The sequence below is a fragment of the Myiozetetes cayanensis genome, unplaced genomic scaffold (genome assembly GCF_022539395.1).
Source record: "Myiozetetes cayanensis isolate MyiCay16 unplaced genomic scaffold, myiCay2020 scf1, whole genome shotgun sequence".
Lineage (NCBI taxonomy): Eukaryota > Metazoa > Chordata > Aves > Passeriformes > Tyrannidae > Myiozetetes > Myiozetetes cayanensis.
In genome coordinates, this window is record NW_026086604.1 from 46,551,642 (window position 1) to 46,573,236 (window position 21,595).

The following is a 21,595-nucleotide window of genomic DNA, read 5'->3' on the forward strand; positions in this document are numbered from 1 at the left end:
AGTACAGTGTGCAAAGTGGTAACAATCCAGTTTTACTATAGGTATCTTCAAGCTTTCCCAGTCAGATTTTCTGAAACAAATAATGCGGTCACTTGCCTCAGATACAAGTGCCATAAATATTTTTGCTATGTAACATCTGTGTGCCTTGTACACAATTTCATAAGTGAGCCAAAATTCACAATGTGCTCTCTATGGAAAACAGTGTGAATTTACAGGGTCTTAATTTGGCTTTTCATGTGATCTGAGTATCCAGACATGAACAGGAATATAAAATGTTAAAGGTGGGAGGAAATTGTTAGTTGTCATTATACTCGTCACTGGAAAGGCAGAGTAGAATGAAAATGAAATTCAAGCTACAAGGGCTCCAGACACCTACCTCTTAAAGAAAACTTTCCTCCTAGTTCAGAACCTTATAGTAGCTGAAGTTGGTAGGATCTCTAAAGATTGTCTAGTTCAACCCTCCTGCTCGAAACAGGACATATTACAAAAGTCCTCCAGAACATCCACCTCTTCTCACTTTGCCCTTGGAGTCAATGCGTGGTACTGTTCTTTTTATCTGTGAGGCCTTCAGTCATCCAAGAGCCACCTGTGACCTCAGCTGTCTTAGTACCAGATCATAAAGAGCAAGGTTTTAAGGTGTAATTTATTATATTCTCTCTTGGTTAAAAAAAAAAAAAAAAAAAAAGACTTGGAGAACTGAAAATTTAAAATAGCAAAATATGATCCTATGATTGTATACAGAGAAAGTAACCCATGGCATATATTTCACACTGAACAGAAGAATAAATGCTCTTTTTAGAAACCCAGACACATAACAGAAGAGTTTAAAGGACTTAGCCAAAAGGGCTATGGAAGACAGTCTACAACTCCACAGGAGCTGAGCTCAAGAAAATGCCAATAAAGCAGCGGTGACTCCAGGCATGTCAACATGGTCTGGTCAATATGGCACTGAGTGTCACCCTTCAGACATTAACATGTTGACTGTTGCAGGATGCAGTCACTCTTGAGGCCTAGACTCACCATTCCCCTAAAACAAATTCTCACGTTCAGCATGTGAGCAAAGCGGACAAGTTTTTTTCCTGCCTCCCTGCAAAAAGAAAAACACCAAAACAAAATCAGCTCTTCAAATTCCACAGACTCCCCATTTTGAAGATGGCCCCTCTGCTTTCTCAGCTAAATGCTCTGTAAAGCTCTTCAACTCCAGGCAATCGGGGCACCATCCAATCCCTATTGTCCCATGTGCTATCTACATAGAAATTTCAGAGGGGAACTGCCTCTTCCCCTACAATTCCTGTAGCTACCTGGCTCGTGCCAATGACTCACACCTGCCAGGAAGAGGACTTTCAGTGTACACATGGTGCTCATGAGCACGCACACCATACTTCTCCCCAGGCCTCTTCAGCTCGACACATGATCTCCTTGAGGAATAAAAAGGAAACATTTGTTCCCCAAGTCATCAAGTTGCTGTCACACACAGGCACCCTTCATCCTGTGCCACTTGCTGTAGTTCTCATCCCTGGATGCCAGCTGGTCAAAAAATGCTTAGAATGCTCAAGGCAATGAATAAGACAGAGAAATGTATAAAAAAGCCCAGGAGACTCTCCCTAGGGCCTTGCCACTGACCTGCAGCATACATGCTGGATCCCCCCCCCAACAGTTTAGTGGTGATTCTTGACAGCCAGTAAAATAATTCCTACAGCCAATCTGCTGTGGAATATTTCAGCTACATTTCTACATTTTTATTGGGTTGGTTGGTTTGTTTTTTTTCTGGTTTGGGGGATTTTTTTTTTCGTTTTCATTCCAACAAAGGAAAAATCTGCTAAACACACAGCAGTTCTTCATTAGCAAACATCTCTTCCTCTGAGGGATCCAGTTTTCCTGTCTCATTCCCTCTACTGGTGATGCAAAAATCAGCCTTTCCCTTCTTCCTGGATGATGATAGAGGGACTTTTTGAATCTGCTGAAGGGAAGGAAGTCAGGGCCCTGTGTTATCTCAGCTGCTCCTCCAGTTCCGTAAAGGTTCTATATGTGTAGTGATTAGAAACCGACTGGTTTAAATGTGCTTCCCATGTGGCCTTACCTCACCTGTCTGAGGCATTCTGACGCACTGGCGGTGATTGCAAGGTTAATTATCAGTGAAAGGTTTAAGCAGCTACTGCCCTTTGGTTGTCTGTCACTGCTTCCTTGCTCAGATGAGATGTCTGATAAGCAATAGGGCAGGCTGGGAGTGTGTTCGCATGTCAAATGGGGCTCCAAGACCTTTGTGCTAGCAGGACCGCTGGGATTTAGTCTGGGATCAAGAGCTCAATCCCGTAATTCTGCAGCCTGCCCTCAGGCTGCAGTTCCACAAGCAGCTGTCAATGTTAACAGCACCTCCTGCCAAAAGGAAAAGGCTTGCTCTTCCTCCTCCCCTCCCTTTTCTTATCCTCCCTGATTCCAGTCATATGGTCCTCAGCCTTTCTTACTCTGGCAGAATATGATTCAGTTTTTCCACTGGGTTATTTTTTTTTTTTGCTAGCTCAGTAAGTTGAATTTGCTTGTCTATGGAAGTCCCTAAGGTACTAGATGGAGGCTGGCATGAGGTAAGAAGCTAGAGAAAAGTGCTGAGAGTGGGGAGAGAAAGTGGAGAAAATACTGGGAGAGACTTTCCCTGTTTGGTGACAGTCATCTCCTGAAGCTGTGGCCCAACACGGCACTCTCTCAATTAGTGGGGATGATCCGTGTATCAGCTGGGTTACTGTTCCTGTGAAAAAAGGTCTAACTTAGAAGCAAGTATTTTTCACTTAGCTGCAGACAAGAGGCACTCCAGCAGTATTACAGCACTGGTAAATTAAAAAAAGGCAAAATTCACAAAAAGTCCTTTTGGGGTTAAAATCTGTCCTATCCACATACTCCACCTATGGGAATGCAGTTTCTCCTTCCAGTTCTGCAGCAAATTTGTGCCCGAGCACTCCCGTTCATATTCACCACGACTTCTGAGGACAGTAAATTTCTGTTGTTTTCTTTCAGCAAAGTGACGTTTGCTAGCAAGTTCACAGACATCAGTGCTTCAAAATGCTGCCACCTTCTGTGGAAAACTGGAAATTTACTGGTATTCTATCCCATGCACTGAATTTTTCCAAATTACAGAATTTAATGCTTTATAAGAATGCCTGCTGCTTTACTACTACCCTGCTGCACAGCAAATTACTATTTTGTGGAAGGATGTGAGAAAATCTAGATTTACTTCCTTCATGTTCCTAAGAAAGAGGGATTGGGAGAACATCATGTTAAATTTATAAAATTAATGACAACATAAAGAAAAGCTTTTATCATCCTCCAGGAAATTTACAAGCATCCCAGTTATTAAAATATCCTTTATCTGAAAAGGATTCTGTCGGTTCATGTAGGAGAGCAGGAGACCACATGTTGCTGCCTTCATTGTAAAGTCACAGCAGATTATCATGCATTAAAGAGGAGCTGCTACAGGGAGTTATAAATAACATCTCCTCCTATCAGCTTTTAAAAAAAAACTGCAGCTGCTGAAAATTTCCATTTGTCCAGTACAAACTGTGCTTCAATGAAGTCTATCCAGGACTTAGCAAGCAAGGCTGTTCCTTGTTTCAGTTAACAAGGAGACAAAAAACTTTACAGGCAGAACAAGGTATTTCCAGGTCATTTGCTCTATACAAACTAATGTATGCTATTCAGAAAACTTTATAGCAATTTCCAAAAATGAATCCCATAAATGTCATAGCTACAGAAATCACTAAAACATTTAGAAGATTATAAAATATTTATTATAAAAATAACCCCATTTTAAAGTCTTCAAGCATTAACAAACAAATATTTATAGAACCAAGCACTAAAATACTTATGTGGTCTTGTTAGATCAACGAACTGTAACCAGAAATCTGTACAGGGAGAAGCCCTGTCACATACTACCATTCAAAACCTTTTCTTCTAGCATCTTGCATGGTTATTGGCTGAGGTTCATCATGCTTATACTCCAGGTGTTCTGATACAGGGGTGTATACACATCACTGTGTGAATTCATGATCAAATAAACTGAGACTGTGTCTATATTGGCAAGCAGAACATACTGGTAGGAGTGGATATGCACAGCAAAACTGCTGAATGTCAAGATCCTGACACACATACTGTATGCATATCAGGTAGGACCTACTTCAGGTTAGCCCTAGCCTAGTGCTAGCAGATGGAGCGCAGTAGGTGTGCACGAGGCATGCATCTTCTGATCACTCCCACTCGTTATACAGTGTGCATAATGGATTCCTTTTAAAGGAAACCAAACCCTTAGTTACATGCCCAGAACATACCCAACATCTTCCAACCTTAGCAGACACTGCATCCACAGGACTAGACTAAAGCTGGTCTGGACTGACACATCAGTCCAGATGCGTCAGTCTAGATGTGGTGTGGATGTTGCATCCTCAGGTCCCCATCTTTTGTTCAGATCTTCTTTTATTTGCGTAGACACAGGCTCAGACACTGAAACAACCTGAGGTAAAGAAGCCACAACATAATGTCAGTTGAGGTATAAGCACATTACTGGTGTAGCAAGGACTGAAATATCCCAGACTATGGCAAAAATCACAAATACATGCTTAAGCCACAGAATGAGTTATGAAACACTGTGCAGAATACACAGAATAAAAACAGCTAGCTGGCATCTGCAAGGTTACTGCTGAACTTAGGAAAGCAAAACAAGTTGGACAAGTGGACTCAAGAAGGCAGCTCAGCGAGCGAATTCAGTGCTCTGGAGATAGAAGTGGACACAGCGCAGGACCAAGACACACCCAACAATCCTCTTTAGGCTCCAAGACACAGACAAATGTCTGTCCTGCTTTTACACCCAAGAGACACATGCTGTCACTGTTCTGCACCTGTGCCAAAGGAGCTGACTGCTGTCTGCACACCTAACACACAGCGGAGCAGCAGGAGATCCCCAGCAGGAGTAACCCCAGAATGTGTCTCTGCATCTTTGAAGTTTCCAAAGGTGGTGTTAGAAAAGCTCACTTCCAGTACAGCACCAAACCTATTTTAGAGGCATTTCCAAACATACTTGTGAGAAGGGGGCTGCAAACACTGAGGAAATGCTGCTGCGAGCACATACTGCTGTGACACCACCAGGGGCTTGGGGAGACTCGGAATCACAGAATTGGACAGGTTGGAAAGGACCACAGTGGGTCATCTGGTCCAACCTCCCTGGTCAAGCACGGTCATCCCAGAGCACATTGCGCAGAATTGCGTCCAGACAGGTCAGGGATATTTCCAGTGAGGGAAACTCCACAGCTTCTCTGATCAATCTGTTCCAGCGCCTGTTCACTCGCACAGTAAAGCTCTCCCTCCTATGCAGGTGGAACTTCCTGTACATCAGTTCCGTTGCCTCTTGTCCTATTGCTTGGCACGACTGATAGGAGCCTGGCTCCATCCTCTTGGCACCGCCCCTTTAGATATTTATACACATCGATGAGGTCCCCTCTCAGTCCACTCTCCTTCACTTTGCATTTCACTGCTGCTGCAGCCGTGAGTTGTCACTGACACAGCGCCGGCCGCCACCGAAGCCACTTTGTTCGTCCTGGCCCCACACCATGCGGCGCCGCTTTCCCTCCTCGTTTTTGGCAGGCGGAGAGGGAAATGCCAAGGGAGAGCCTGGGCCAGCCCATCCGGACGCGCGGCGGTCCGAGGGGGCTGAGCCGCCGGGATATCGCCGCCAGGGGGGGAAGCTTAATTATCATCCCGTTCCAACTCCCTGCCGTGGGCAGGGACACCTCGCACTAGACCACGGTGCTCAGAGCCCCATCCGGGGGGCCTTGTTCAGCCCGGCCTTGAACACTTCCAGGGAAGCGACATCCACAACTTGTCTGGGTAACCCGTTCCAGTGCCTCACCCCCCTTCGCAGTAAAGAATGTCTTCCTAATACCTACTCTAAACCTCCTTTCAGTTTGAAGCCATCCCCCCCCTTGCCCTGCCGCTAAACGCCGCTGTCAGTATCCCCCAGTCGCTGGATGCACTTTTTAACTGGCGCTGTCTCCGGATTCCTTGCTCGACATTCCCATACGGCAGAGATGCCCTCACACGGGCGGCCGCGCACGCGCGGACCGCGCCGCGTTGCCCCCTCCCCGTTCCGATTCCCGCCGGAAGATGCCTCGTCCCCGCCGGGAGGCCGGGCCGGCGGCGGGCGGGACGGGGCGGTGCCGCGGCGGTGCCCGGCTGTGGGCGGTCCGAGGCTCGGGCTCGCCGCCTCCGCCGGCACGTCGCTGACACCCTCGCGAGGTAAGCGCCCGCCGGGGAACCGGGGAGCGGGTGAGGAAGTTGAGGGCCCCCCCGCCCCGATCCCTCCCGCCCCTCCCTGCCGCTCCCTTGGCCCCGCGCCCGGTGCCCCCCGCGCCCCCACCCGGGGCCGAGAGCCCGGCAGCGGCTCCTCCCCGGGCCTGCCGCGGGGGGAGCGGGCCGGCCATGCCCTGTCGCCAGAGGGAGCCGGGGGGGGCGGGCGCCTGGCGGCGTCCGGCCTCATCGCGGCACCATCCCGGCACCATCCCGGCACCCCCGCCCTGCCCTGGCGGCGCTGGCCGCGGGAGCTCCTGGCCGGGTGGGGGCTCCCCGCCAGGCCCTGCCCCAGGAGGGTGTCACGGCGGAGCACTGGGGCGGGTGACATCGAGCCACGCTTGGAGGCCTTTCCTTCCTTTCCCTTCCCGTCCCTCCGAGTTCTACGTTGGCCGTCAGCCGGGACGGGTCAGGTGCGAGACCCCCGCTCCCTGTCCAGCAGGTGGGCATCCTGGCTCGGCCGCTGCCGCAAGGACTGGAGGGTGTGGAACTCGCGTTCCTCTGGCCTTTTTTTTTTTTTTTTTCCCTTCTGTACTTCTTGCATCAAAATCTTTGATCGTGTTCTAGTTCGTTCCTACACTTCTGTGTCTTCCCTTCTTTCCATGATCTGAGTTTTACTGGAGGGCGACTACTCCAGGGCAGAGACTGCCAGTTCTAGAATGTCTGGAAAAGACTTTGCTCTGTTGTGCAAAGTATTAGTAGGAAAGAAATTGCTGTTGAAGAGCTCTGTGGGAGGAGTGTATCTGTCAGTGTCCTGAGGAGTAATGCCGGCGAGGGAAGGATTGTACTTTCTGGTCTGTACTTGAAAGTCTTTCCCGAGTGTGCCATGTCATGTGTCTGAGAGCTCTGTATATGTCTGGAAAAAAGCCAAGAAGGTCCAGGTGTATACAGTCCGTGTCATGGTGTTCTCAAATTCCGAGAGTCGGTATTGCTCTCCAGAAGACCAAAGGCTTATTCAGCAACTAGAGCTGTTATTTCCAGGGTGAGTGGCCATACCGCAACTCTGACGGGTTGTCTTTGACTAGTGGAAACCCGTAGGCTTGCAAGGTGTCATGAACTCATGAGCTATTAGAATTTAAGCACGCAAATTCTGTTACCTACTCCTCAGGGACAGACATGGAAATAGCACCACGAAAAGTGCTGTTACAGATTTACTCTCTGGACAGAATTAAAAAGTATATCTCAAAATATGAGTTGTTTGTCATGCAGCTTCTTTAAAGGTCAGAAGACGGCACTGATGTCTGGAATCTGAGTTTTTGTCAGCTTTTAAATCAAAATTATCAGTTTTGCATGGTTAGTTATGCATTTCGTAAAGGAGCGGATAAAAGCAAATGAGGTTAAGGACAATTTAAAGTCTAAAGAAAAGAAGTGCAGCTGTTTGCTTTTTCCTTTTGGATAATGAGTAATTATTAAAAGGAGCTGAATGTAAGTATCTTTCAAATTGTTAGAGAAAGACATGCATTTGTCAGTACTGGAAGTCGTACTGTAGTTGTAATGAACTGAAAGTATCTGGTCTGTGTTACGCAACTGGTAACTTGAAGTTCCTGTTTGACCTTAATAGTTTGTCGGATTTAACGTCAGGTCAGTTCAGGTTTGAAAAGCAATATAGTTCTGCTGCAGAAATATTTCTTTGTCAGTTTGTCAGTGACAAAAATTAATAGGTAATCCTTGATTGAAAAAGGTGATGTAGAAGTTCTGACCACCGAGTCTTCCGGTAAACCTGATTTTAAAAAGTTATTAGTGAAACTTTGCTGAACAGTTATTACTTATCCCATAAGACAGTGTCTTTGAATAAGAGAACTGAAAAGTTTCAGAAGTCAGAAATATATATGAAAGGGAAGATCAAATCTGTGTAAGATTTTTTTACCAAGGATCTCTGCTAGTTTTCAGGCTCTTGTGCAGAATAACTTCTGCATCGTTAACATTGTTCCAGTTCTCATGAAGACATGGTCTTTAATTGCCCAAGGCAAATGTCTCAAATAATGCTACTTTCTAGGTTTTCCGTCTCTGATTTGTAGCTTAAGTCATATCAGAAGGAACAGTTGAAGGTGGTTGCTGATGTCTGTGAAGTTCTGTTGTGGCAGTCACAAAACTTAGTAGAGTCTAATGCATTTATTCACTGCTGCTGTGAGGCACAGGATTGACAGTGGGCCCATTTTTTTGTTGGGTGTGAAAGAGAGCAGCATACTGTTTTCTGGAAAAAGGTGAAAGGCTGAGAAAGTTCCTTTCGAATGGCACTGTTATCTGCCACCTTTCGAAAGGTAAAGAGTAATGCTTAAGACAGCAAAATGCCAAAAATTGTTGGATATGGAAAGAAAAAATAAAATGTGTTACCTGTTTTTTGATTGCTTCTTAGCTTGTTTTTTAGTTCTGTATCAAAGAAACCTTAAAGCTAAGCATGGTCTGAAGGGATGGAAGAAGGTGGGAATTCAGAGTTTGAGGAGGAGATTAATATAAAGTGTTTACTGCATAAACATTTTTTATTCTTTATAGGTGGCATGAAACATCCTGTTTGTAAGCATATGCATAAGGAATGCTCTTGGCACACCTTGATAAGTTACTTTGGCCTAAACATCGATTACCTCTTCTAAAAACATGTAAGTAAAATAAATGTAATATGATTTGAGGTTGCTTTGAATATTTGCTTTCTGATCACAGTTAGCATGATCTACCTATAAAAGGAAAAGTGAATATGTGAAAGTGAAAAGTTACAACATTTGACAAAGACTCTAAAAGCTGTTGTGTTTTACAGAAATGGCAGCTCAGAAAAGGAAGTCTGCGTTAGTAGAGCCTTCTGCTAAACGTCCAAAGCTGGACAAGAACAGCAAACAGTCTTCAGCAAAGAAGGAAAAGGAGGTGTCAGATACAAAACATGGCTCAAATAAGTCAAAGCCTAATCAGTGTGCAGTGCAGGAGAAAACTGTCCTCAAAACCTCTGTCAAATCAAACAGGTCAGTGACAAAAAACTGTGTTCTAGATTGTATTCGTAGATTACATTAGTGCAGAAACAATCTAAACAGAGGGAATCTGAGTTAAAGATACAGCTAAAAAGTTAAATAGTACTAGTAGGGAGATCAGACTTAAATCATTAAGTATGCTGCCTGCTATGTAATCTTTCTCTGGAACCCTGTAAATGTCCAGAAAGATGTCCTTGAAAAAAGTTTCTGAAGTGAAAATTAAGCTAATACTTCCTTTCAAAGCTACAAGTGTCAACGATTAAAAACTGCTAGAGACGTTAAAAAGCATTCATCTGGGGTTCATAGTTCAGTCTTGCCATGCAGAAAAACCATTAAGGGTACACTTGAGAGTAACCAGGTAGAAGCGAACTCTTCTTAGAATGATTCGAGAGAAAATTCTTCTAAAAGTATTGAGGGTGGAAGATTAGTGTTTTAAGAAAGAAAATTAAAAAGGAGGCAGAAGTTAGTAAGAGTGAAAAGAATCTTAAGACAAACTGTACTTTCTGGATGCTGAAAAAATAATTATTTGAATCTTTCAGTGATAACACCAATGAGCCTGAAGTAGGAATGCGCATGACTACAAGATCGTCAGCATTCAACTCAAATAGTAAAACAATACCTGGCAAAGCAGTCCAGCAGCAGCAGCCTAAATCTGCAAAAAATAAGGAGGCATGCCAGAAAAAATCTGTGCAAGAAATTCCTAAGTCAAAATGCGTAATTGCACCAAATGAGCCAGTAATGAGGAGATCACAGAGACTGCAGCAGTTAACACATGTACATGTTCCAGCAAGATCCCTGCGCAACAGAGAAGTTAAAGAAGAAAAAGCTTTGGAAGTTAAGCACAGTAGTCAGGCAAAAAGAAACAGTCACAGTGTTCCAGCAAAACCACTTAAATCTGCTGGAGAGAAGACGGAACAGAAGAACACGAAGACAAAGCCAAAAAATACTAATGAGAATAAAGAAATACATGTAGAGGTGACCAGCTCTCTGAAAGAGAAAAAAAGTAAAGCAGACAATAAAAAGGATAATTCCAGTAGCTTTCAACGCAATCTTCAAGGGTCCTCATTAAGTCCTGATGAGAGTCATGAGGAAGTTAAGAAAGACCAAACGGGCCCTGTATCTCCTAATCCTAGCAACACAAAGAAAGTGGAAACTGATTCTCTTAAGCCAAATTCTAAGACAGTATCTAAGGAAAAGCAACAAGCGCATCAGAACATAAAACCCAATACAAAACCAAAAAATACTTCACAGCCATCTGTAAGTGAAACAAGCGTGGCTGATCAACCAGAGAACGATGTGAAATCCAAAAAGGTGAGCATCCTTGAACTTTGCAAAGAAATTGCAGGTGAGATTGAGTCAGATACAGTAGAGGTCAAAAAAGATTCCCCTAATGCCGAGGACAGCAAAACAGAAGAAAAGCAGGATGATCTGCAGTTACAACAAAGTGAAGCGCTTACTCAGAAAGAACCTAGTCAAAGTACTCAGTGCAAACGTTTTTTCCCTAGCAAAAAAGGAATGCCCGTCAAATGTACTTTGAATGGTAGAAATAACTCCTCAAACAAAAACTCTAAATGGACCAAAATTAAATTGCTGAAAGCTAGTAACATGAAGCAAAGTAACTCAAATTCTGCAAATGCCCCCAAGCTTGCTTTTTTAAAAGATTTCCCTGAAGTTTCAGAGGCAAGTCAAATAGCTACAGAAGCAGAGCTTTCGAAGGCACAAAGCAAGCTGTCAGCAAGACTCTCTGAGAATGAAAATACAACTTGTGTGCAGGAGAAATCGGATCCTTCAGCTGAAAGAGCTGGAGTTAAAGAAGTGACATCAGAAACAAAACAGCCCACGAGGAAAGGTGCAGAGAATGGTTTGTTGCCTAATTTGACAAAACATTTATGTGAGCCAAGACCAGATGAGGTAAGTTATTTTAATTATGGTGTATGGTGGGAGGGTGTTCTAAATCTGTTGTGTTTTCTGAGAATCCCATGTTCAGAAACTTTATTTTAACAATGACTTTATTTTACAGTAACTTAAAATTTTCCAATGTATTAAAGATTTACTGTTGCGTTGTCACAGATGGAATGATAGTAAGGTGAAAATGATTGATTCCACACTCCTAAATTCTGTTGTTAGCTAAATGTTGATCAGTTAAAATTTTTTGCTGGAACCAGAGGTTGTATGGATTTATATGGATACTTTTTCATGACTTAAACTTCCATAGCTATTCTGTTCTGGAAAGATGTGTTAAAGGAACACTTGTTTCTCTCTCATTTCCTTATCTGAATGAGTTTCTATTAAAATTTAAGATTTTAAGGACAGCTGTGTTCTAGAGGAAATGTTTTAGAAGCTTATATATACAATGAAAAAGATTTTTTCTTTAAATTAATACCACAAAATTCAATATGGACTAGCCAATCAGTTGCATTTTGTCTGCTTAAAATAACGTAGGAATCAGAAAACTGGTGCTGTATTCAAGATGTTAATACTTAGTTAAATTAGTGATTTTGTTAATAGGTTAAAGGCATTAAATAATTTGGTGGTTTCTTATTTAATGTTTCCTGTTTTGTTTAGAACTTCCGATTACATTTGGAATCAAGTCCAGAAAGTTCTCCAGTAAAGTGTGCTACAGCTCCCACACCGCCAAAACAAGTTAAAAAAGAACCCAGAGAAAGTGAACCTCAAGGTAAGCATTTACTAGTAATTTCTCCACTTCTCTTGGCCAGTTCTATGAGAAGCATAAGTCTTCCTTTAAGAGAGGTAAGGTACAGCTGGCGCAGAACTAAACTTCTGGAATTGGAACTGCTCACCAGGGTTTTGGCATTGCTTTGTGTCACACCCAAGGTCACTCTGGTAGCACCAAAATATTCTTTCATCTCTGGGCTGTGAAGTGGGTTAGAGTTCTTTCCTTTACCATGTAGTAAAGCAGTAGAACTTATAGTAAAACTTCCATATTTCAGTTGGCTTTTCTTGGTTTTGTTTTTGTTTTTTTAATTCTCTGTTCTGGTTCCTTGGAATTTCTTTCTTCTGAATTATTCTACTTGATCTTGACCAAATTACTAACTGAGTAATCACTCTTCTGTTTTTATTACTTAGTCTTCTGCACATGAATGCAGTTTGTCAAAGCTTATGATGAGTATAATGTGACTATTTTGACTGAAGTACATTTGACTAAGAAATATTATCAATGGATCACTAACATGTCCCTTCATTAACTTTTTTTGTTCTGTTTCTGGTGGTGGTAGGGTTGTTTTGCAGTTTTGTTTTAGTTTTGTATTTTAGTCTGAACCTTATTTTGAGTGCACTCTTTAACTGTTTAGCTTTACTAAATAGTTGGTTTGGAGTTTTTTTCTGGCATTGTAGGATGCTTTTGAAGGGCAGAATAATATACTTGTTCTGTTAGAGAATGTAAAAAGTATTTTTTCTTTCATTTGCTATTGCTGATTGTTTCTTTTGCTTAAGTGTTACAGAACATGCCTCAGATGGGGACTACACATATACATAGAGCTTTTTATGTGTGTGTCAGTATAAGCATATTTAAATTCCTTGTAGTTTCACTGCTGGCTTTGTTTAGCTGCTGGCAAACTGCTCTGCAGAACTGCTCTGGAAATGTTGAAGAAAATCACTTTTTTTAAAGTATTGTGGAGGAATATCTGAAGACTGCCTCAGGGTTGAATCTTTTTTTTTATTGGCCACGAACAAATTGCAACATTGTCTGGAATATGTTTTTTGCAAATCACTGTTTGTGTAGCTTGAATTTCCTTTGCAACTAAGAACTTTATAATGAAGTTATCATCTTTGATTAATTGTAGATTTGGCTCCCACGCAGTTGACACAAACTTCACCTGCAAATCAAACTTCTGAAACTGAGAACAGGTATAGTATTTCATACATTATGAAATTACAGTAACCTCCCATAGAGTTACAAGAGGATTTATTATAAGACTAACTGTTGTCTCCCAGGCTCAGTTTTCAGTTTCAAGTAAGTGACTTGTCCTTTGTAAAAACAGACTTTCATTTTGCCCTGTAGTTAAGGGATGTTTTTGTTTTGCTAAGAAAATAATTAAACAAGATATTTTTAACTGCGCATTTATTTTTAAAAGTGTTATTTAAGAGCTGGGAAAACATTTATAGTGATCTCTTCCTTAAATCACATAGCCAGAGAGTATGGGAAGGGTTTACCACATGATTTTCACTTACATCCGGAGGAGTTTTCTCATCCTTAAATTAAAGGAGTCTGTGAAATCTTCTTAGGTGGTGAAGAGGGGATTTAATTTGGAATTGTTTTGTGATTGCTGTGAAATGAAGGTGTCAGCAGAAGCCATATTTAAAAAAAAAGTTCTTAGTGCGAACTAAATTTGTCTTACAGTTCAAAATATGCATTTTATCTTTGGTCACGTTGACTGTTGTAGTTTTTTAACAGTTCTGACACGGTCTCTGGTTTTAGCCAGTTACAAGCTAAATACAACAATTTCTTCACACTCGATACCTTGAACAACAGCCTGGCTGGCACAGGGGTTAGTATATTGATACTGGTTTCTATATCCATAATGGGGACAAAAATGAATGTTTAAGCTAATTTGCAGTATATCCTTCTGAGGCCAAATAAACAATTCTAACTAACCAACTATACTACTATGAAATTTCACAGAAGATGGATGGTAAGGTAGATGCAAAACTACTTAAGTGAGTGAGGTTTTTAAGAATTTTCAATAAGCATTACAATAACTTCTGGTTTTTCATATTTTTACTCTCAACTGTCAAACAGTTTTATGTTATCTACTTAAATTTGTTACCTTTGTTATTTGAACAAGCCCATATTGCTTTACTATTATTTGGATATATATTTTTCTTCTGAGACCTTTCCTACCCTACTTTCCATACATTAGCCAAGATTTAAGTCACCATTCTTTCTGTGGTAATCCTGCCTTAACAGAGTAATCTATGTTATCTGTGTGCATGTCTATAGTGTAGCTCTCTTTGTGGCTTTGTAGGAAAAGGTTGCAGCAAGAAAAGGCAAACCTTGAAGTAGCTACTTAAAAATGCAAATTTTAGGGCACATGACAGGAATAAAAAAATTAGCTCTGATTTAGCATAAAAAATGCTGTTTTAAAAACGTCTGGCAAGAGTTTTTATTTTTTGAAAAGCTCACTGGATTAATCTGCTACCTGTGCTTCAGCAGCTGCCTTAATTAAGTGATCGGTCCTATACCCTTAGTTTGCTCAGAAACAGAAAATACATAAATACCTAGTTGAAGTATGTGTATTTTTGTGTATGTTTTGCTTTATTGACAATTTTTTCCCCCAGAATATAGTAGCAAGTTCACAGAAAAACTTTGCTGATGTATTTTAGTCCTTTCTAGTGTTTCTTTCATCTGTGACAAGGGGAAGCTTAAACCAAGGGAGATTCCAGTGATACCCATGCATTTGTTCCACGGATCCTCTTCCACCCTTCACTGCCAGCCATTAGAAAGCAATAAGCTTGAATTGGAGAGCTGACTTAGATTTGTGGGAATATTTACATGGTCTGCTTTATCAGCCTGGTGTATGATACCTAAACCTTACGCAGGAAATATACAGTGATAGGCACCATTTGTCATGCTCTGAAAGTGCCTCAGTTAAAGGCTTGTGTTGATGGTTGTGACTTACCTGCCCACTTCATCATAATTTTTTGGTTTTTTTAATAAACCAAAAAATTTTGTAATTAGTTTAGTCACAGACTGGGTTTTTTTGGTTAATCCTTGTATTTCCTTATTTTTCCATTTGAATTGCAGGTTAAAATATGTAGGACTATGTTTTGGGTAATACATTTGGATCTGCATTTCCTTTAAGTTCAGTTTCGCTAACTGCAATGGCTTTGAGTCTCTAATATGACATGTATGAGTGGTTCCATTTTTAACATGAAGTATATTTGTATTTCAAGGGTTCCATTGTCAAATCCTTCATTAGCATCAAAATGCAGTAACTTCCCATCTTCTGAGGAACATATTCAGAAGCTAAAAGAAGCAGGAAAAGATGGTGATAAGCAGCTGATTGCAGTAAGTAATACTCTTCTAGTAAGGCTTATAGCTGCTGGAAGAAATTAAGTTTGAATTTGCAGTGCTGTGGTCTTTATGGACTTGTCTAAAAATCATTACTTATACCTACTACTTACTACCATTGTAAATGACTTCTGAAAGAAATTGTACTGGATTGTCATTCAGTGTTGACAGAAAAATGGTGGCAATCAACCTTAAGCCGATTCTTGTTAAAACAAATTTCTACATTTTTAAAATAGAATGGCTATTCAGTGAAAATACAGCTGTTTTAGGGATAATTAATTTGCTTTTACTTATATGTAAAATCTCAGTTTGCTAAAATTTCAGAATTACAGGGTGAGCTGCATCTGGCAGACTGTGTACAATATTAATACCAATGGATTTGTTCCTGTGTCATTCAAATGTCCCTTTTTCTGAAACAAAGATTTTCTAGTGGATGTCCTTATTTTCCCCATAATAGTTAAGCAGCAATACTGGTTTGGTTATTTATTCTTACCTTTTTTGCTAGTAGCTACAAAATACAGGTAAAAAGAAAATGGGAAATTAGAAGGGAGTGACAGTTGTTTTTCTGTCTTGTGGAATGGTGATACTTGGTAGTGAGACAGTTGGAGTTTTTGGTTGTGTTTTGTTTTGTGTTTTTAATAATCCACATATCAGATAATCCTTGCGAAACGAAAAGCTAGAGCTGGGAAGCTACAGGGGAAGACAAATCCAGGCCATAAGGAAGGAAGCTTCTGAAGAAATTACACCTCTCACATACATAATTGGAGGTCATGCTAAATTGTATTTTTTTCACGTAATACATGGATTTTACACGTGAAAATATTAACTAAATAGAACCAGGTGAATTCTGAACACTGTTATATTCATACTGAAATATTTTAAAATCAGAGCTTCCAAGAACTAATGCCCAGCCACAGGATAACTGAACTGGATCTAACATTTCAGTTATTGCCTCTTTGAAACTCATTTTACCAACAGAATTAAAATTAGTTATTAAATATTTTAACTATATTAAAAGGACTGTAGTAATATCCCTTTTCATTTCAGTAAAGCTAACCTAATTTTTGCTCATGGAGTCATAGAACTTGACAGAAAAGTTGGTGGGATCTTTGACAAGAAATACAGAACTTCCTGTTAGGCTACTGAAGAGAGGTTGTGTAGCTCTCCTCTGCACTGTTCATACAAAGAAATTTCTTGCAACTTACTGACTATGCTGGGAGTATCCTTGTATTCCACCTGAATCAGGAGAGTAATATTTTCTTTTCTCTAGCTATTCAGCAGTAAAAGTTATTTACCAAGCAAAATTTCAGAGTATAGAGAAAGGTTCATCAGTGAAGAACACCAGGAAAAATGGGAGAGACTTAGTGTCTAGATTTTGTATGTATGTTTTTGGAAAATGCAACTGAGCATTGTGTTTAAATTGTAAATATGAAAGCAATCGCTTCACAATATCTTACGTATTTCATCACTTCATACAAATCTAATTAGCTTTGATTTCACTGAGTTCGGAGTAGGCTTTTTATTGTGTTGATAAGGCATTTTGGTAATACCTGTATTTCACTTTACCAAGAAAGCATTAGGGTAAGATGCTGATTTTTGTTTTACCTTAGGGTAAACTGCTCTTTTAGCATTTCAAAACATACAGAAGAACCCAAGTATTAGTTAAGCTATTTTGCATAAGACTATGCTTGACATGGGTTACTGTGGAGATGAGACATAGTTATGCCTAGAATAGTTTGTTCTAGCCTTCTGGAGGGTGAATACTCAAAAAGTTTGGGATTAAATGCATGTAATAAAATAAGGTACAATTTGTTATTAATAGTTTTGTTTGCAAAACCACAGTGAGTTTCTTAAATGTGGATTCTGAATGGCTGTGCTTTTTTTTTTATTATTAGTAGCAAATATTTTCAAAGGTGTTCGTGCAGTTCTCTAAATGATCCTCTGAGAAAGGAGAAATTACTAATTTGGTTTAAAAACTGTTGAGGTTGACATTTCTCCTTGGAGAGCAGGTCAAACCACTTAAATTAGCATTTATAGTGTCTAAAAAGTTTTATAGTTAATAACTAGAAATCATTTTTATTTCAAGTTTCTGGCATGTTGTTTTAAGAGAAACAGTTTCATTATTCTTCCATATTTTTCCTATTCTTCCTTGAGCAAAGCTGGGAGGTCATGCTTTTATTTTTAGCAAGAGACATTTAACTTGCACTTTGTTACACTTCTTAAAAAAATGAAAAGCTTGAAAGGTGCGATTGGGCTCTCTACTGTGTGATCTGATTCCTTTGGAGATCTGTCGAGCCAGTCCCTGTTGATGTATGTACAGAATCCTTTTTTCTTCCTGTAACCAAAGCAGAAAAACTAGTTGTGCTTCGTTTGACTAGCCACATGATGCAATATCTTTATTTTGCTGTTCTTTTGCTACTGAATCTTCCTAGTCCTTTGTATTTAAGTTTGGCATCTGTTCTTTTAATTGTCTTTACAGTATCTGAGGCTCATAGTCTGGAATGTTACGATATTGTGTGTTTGTTCTAATCTTTTTTGGTTCCCGAGCTATATTTAGAGAGGTGTTATGGTAAAACTAGGCTTTCTTTTTCACAATATGCTTTGAGTTTTTTATATTTAATCCTTAAAAATCTGAGTTTCCTTCTTCTCCCATATGATTGCTAAAATGACTAATATTCTTTTTTTCTTAAGTAATACAATCTTGAGCAAGCTTTAAGGCTATTTGACACTAACAGAAATAACACAAATTCTGTTTGTAGAAGAAATACTTAGTAGCTGCACTTGCACCATTCTCTTTCCTGATACACATCATCTAGTTATCTGAGCTGCTTTCAAACATAAAATTATCTTAATTTTGTTTCTGTTCTGACTTGTTGCAATCACACATCTTAAAAAACAGATCTCTTCAGAGCATGGAACTTGAGCTGAAAACAGCAAAGAATCTAATGCTCCAACAAACTTTGCAAAGCAAACAGTGCCAGGAAACGATGGTGTTTGAAGTGATGTGCAAAAATTTAGGTTGAGATTGAGGAGAGTATGAGGGGAAAGAAATTAAGATTGAGGCTAAAAATATATTATGTTCCACATCCATGACTTGGTGTTTGTGGGAGTAGTCTGTTCTGAATATTTGTGGACTGTAACCTCTTACACTTCATTTAAATATTCAGTTGGTAGGTTGTCAGATTATGTGGAACTCCTTAGGAAGTTCTACAGAGCAATGCACTGAAATTGTTCTTTATTTTCACTTCAGTCTGATGTGCAAATACGAGAACTTGAATATGAAATCATCTGTTCCTTTTCCTTCTGAAATGGAAAGAAGTAGAAATTACAAAGCATGTTTTCAATTTTCATAAAATGAGATTTGCTTTACATCCAAGACAAGTAAAGTCAGTTATTTGTTTCTTGTAAAAATTCTGCTTCGCTGTCAGAACAAAATTTTGGCCATAAAAATATGGATTGATAAAAGCAATAATGCTGTGAGGGAATGTTGTATATAATTGCCTATGAAATACAGGGATACTTCTTCCATTTTATGCCACTGAGGAGATGTGTTCCTTTGAGCTAAGCTGGTGTTTTGGAAAGGATGGTAATCAGTTTTAGGAAAAATTGTGTAAAATGAATGAACAGAGAGAACAAGTCACTGAAGTTATAAAAACATGGTACAGAGTTATGGAGACTTTTCTGCCTTTCTGGAGGACTGAGTTAATGCCTGCGTGCTAGCAAATGTGATTAAATTTAGTTGATCTTTATAAGTATCAGCAAATGCATGGATCAGGATGGCTTAATGGAAGGTTCTTCTGATTCTGAGGTTGCAGTTGGGGCTATATGTGGAAGTGGTGTGCATACTAATTCAGTTTACACATTTGGATATCACACTTGGAATTTCTCCATATGTGTATTTTGGTTTAAGTTGAACATGGTTTCCTCTTTGACTGAAATAGGTGATCTGTGAAAGAAATTAGTGGAAATAATAAGTGTAAAAATTATTTCTTAGGAGCCTGAAGAAATTTGCATAGCAATCATTTAAATTTGCTGTTTTCTTCCATAAACTGGTGTAGTCTGGTTGGGCAGTTTCTCTGAAGAATTAGAGAATGGCTTTTGGGCAGTATTTCAGTGTTCACATTAGTTAAGTACTGACTTTCTGCTTTCCTGTAATCCCACTAAAAACAAGGCAGTGAGCACTGCATGGGCACAAGGGAGGCAGTTTGGTAGTTCAGACCAGTCACTTGTCTTCCCACACAAGTCTTATCCCTTGGGATAGCTCTGCTCCAACAGAGGGGTAGTGGCTACCATCCTTTCTTATTATCACTTCTTCCAGTTCTTGCTTCACTGCTGCAACACAGCTTAGTCTAGCAAATTGAGGTGGGTTGTGCATGGTACACTTTGTCCTGAAGGTGGGGGAGAATGTTTTGTGTGGTTAGCTGGGAAGCTGAGACAGGAATTCAGGCACCAAGGCCGATAACACGGTGTTTTGAGTTAACCCTGGCAGGCAGCTGAGCACCATGCAGCTGCTCCCTCAAGCAGGATGGGAGTTTCACAGATAAAGCAAAAGCTGTGCCTGCAAGCAAAGCAAAATAAGGAAATAACTCACTACTGCCCATCGGCTTGCAGGTGTTTAGCCATCTCCAGAAAAACAGGAGTGCATCACGTGTAACAGTTGGAAGACAAATTCCATTAACTCCAAACATCCTCCCCTTTCTCCTCCTTTCCCCTGGGCCTTACTGTTCCACATGATGCCGTGTGGCATGGGATACCCCTCTGGTCAGTTGGGGTCAACTGTCCTGGCTGTGTCCCCTCCCAGCTTCTTGGCACCCCCATCCTCCTCGCTGGCACGGCAGTGTGGCAAACAGAAAAGGCCTTGCATGCTGTGTACACACAGTGCAGCAATAGCTAAGACTTCCCTGTGTTATCAACCCCATTTCGGTCACAAATCCAGTACACAGCAACACAGCAGCTGCTGTGACAGAAATTAACCTTATCCTGGCTAAAACCAGTGCACATCAGAACACACTCTGCAATACTCCTAAATAAAATTTTTATATGTGTTGAGAATGGATTACTTGTCCACTGTAAACACAGTGTAGATTTATTTATTTTTACTTTTGTTTTCATATTGCTTTAGCCAATGACCAGTGAGGTTGTAATTTCATGATGGATAATGAGACTCCATTTTCATATTTGAAATATGTTAAGTAATATTAGATACATCACAGTTCTGAAAGTTTCAAGGTGATTTATATCCTTTTGCTAAAGCAGTTTTTCAGAAAGATGGATACTGGCAATGGGTTGGTTTGTTGTTGTTGTTGACCAGGATTTTATTTGTTCAGAATGAAGGCACAATTTTTTTCTGAGTTGGGACATGTCTTCTGATCTTCCTGATCAGCAAGGGGATCTACCCAGCAGCCTCAGTCTTGAATGCATCATTCACTGAAATAGAATTCTTTGACCTTTTCATTTTCTGTGGAGAGCCCCAAAATCTTTGTGTTGTTTCTTCCTACACTTCTTGTATTTCCTTTCCAGCCTGCTTGTTTCTGTGGCTGGGCTTTATTCTTTGTTCTGTGCAAAGACTAGAGGAAAAAACAATCTTCTCTAACCAATACTAGGTAATCAAGAAAGAGATGACCTAATCTGTGCCTGAATTGAGAGAAAAAAAATAACAGAAAGGGCCCCTTTTTATCTCCTACAGAGGCACCAAATGCCTTTTTTGCTTGCAGGGCTTCTTACTCCACATGTGGAGGATCAGCAGACATGCACTTTCTCAAAGAAGATATTGGTAAGACTTTTCTTTCTAACACAGAATTAAGAAGCCCTTCTGGAGATTAAGGCAATATTCAATGTTCAATTACAGTGAAGCCTTGAAACAGTGGATATCCTGTATTTATTTGAGGATTGCCTGAGTTGTTGGGAATGCTTACTTAATGGCCATCTACACTTGCAGAATTTGCTTAGGAAATGAAAGTATCTTTGCTCTTTATTGTTACTCTTTAGAAAACTGAGTTTTAAGCAAAGTAACACATTTCTGTTCCTGAAACCACACGTTTTCTTGAATATTGCTCTGAAAAACATTTCTCTGAGAGTCAGGCTTCTTCCATGTTTTTCTAGTTCTGGCAAGTCAACAGTTTATTTTTCAATACCCAATATCTGGTGTTTGCTGAGAAGATTCCTCCCCTCCCCTTTCAAATCCCAGCTTTATTTACTCTCATATGTGGTGCATAAGATACTCCTGTGTGGGGTTTCCTGGTTGGCTGGTTGGGTTTTGGTTTTTTTTGTTCATCTCTTC

At 40.3% G+C, this 21,595-nt stretch overlaps 1 protein-coding gene across 2 annotated transcripts in view; it reads left to right on the forward strand.

Annotated features, from left to right (window-relative positions):
- The first annotated feature begins 6,165 nt into the window (after positions 1–6,165).
- The window catches only part of ESCO1 (establishment of sister chromatid cohesion N-acetyltransferase 1), a 34,073-nt gene continuing 18,643 nt past the window's right edge, over positions 6,166–21,595 (forward strand). For both annotated transcript variants that reach the window (XR_007629086.1, XM_050316391.1), the window contains exons 1-7: positions 6,166–6,276; positions 8,821–8,924; positions 9,080–9,278; positions 9,824–11,195; positions 11,850–11,961; positions 13,088–13,151; positions 15,198–15,312. Coding sequence is in view for 1 of the 2 variants with exons in the window: in XM_050316391.1 (XP_050172348.1) it covers positions 9,082–9,278; positions 9,824–11,195; positions 11,850–11,961; positions 13,088–13,151; positions 15,198–15,312 (1,860 nt within the window). In the remaining variant the exon portion in view is untranslated. The remainder of the gene's footprint in view (positions 6,277–8,820; positions 8,925–9,079; positions 9,279–9,823; positions 11,196–11,849; positions 11,962–13,087; positions 13,152–15,197; positions 15,313–21,595) is intronic.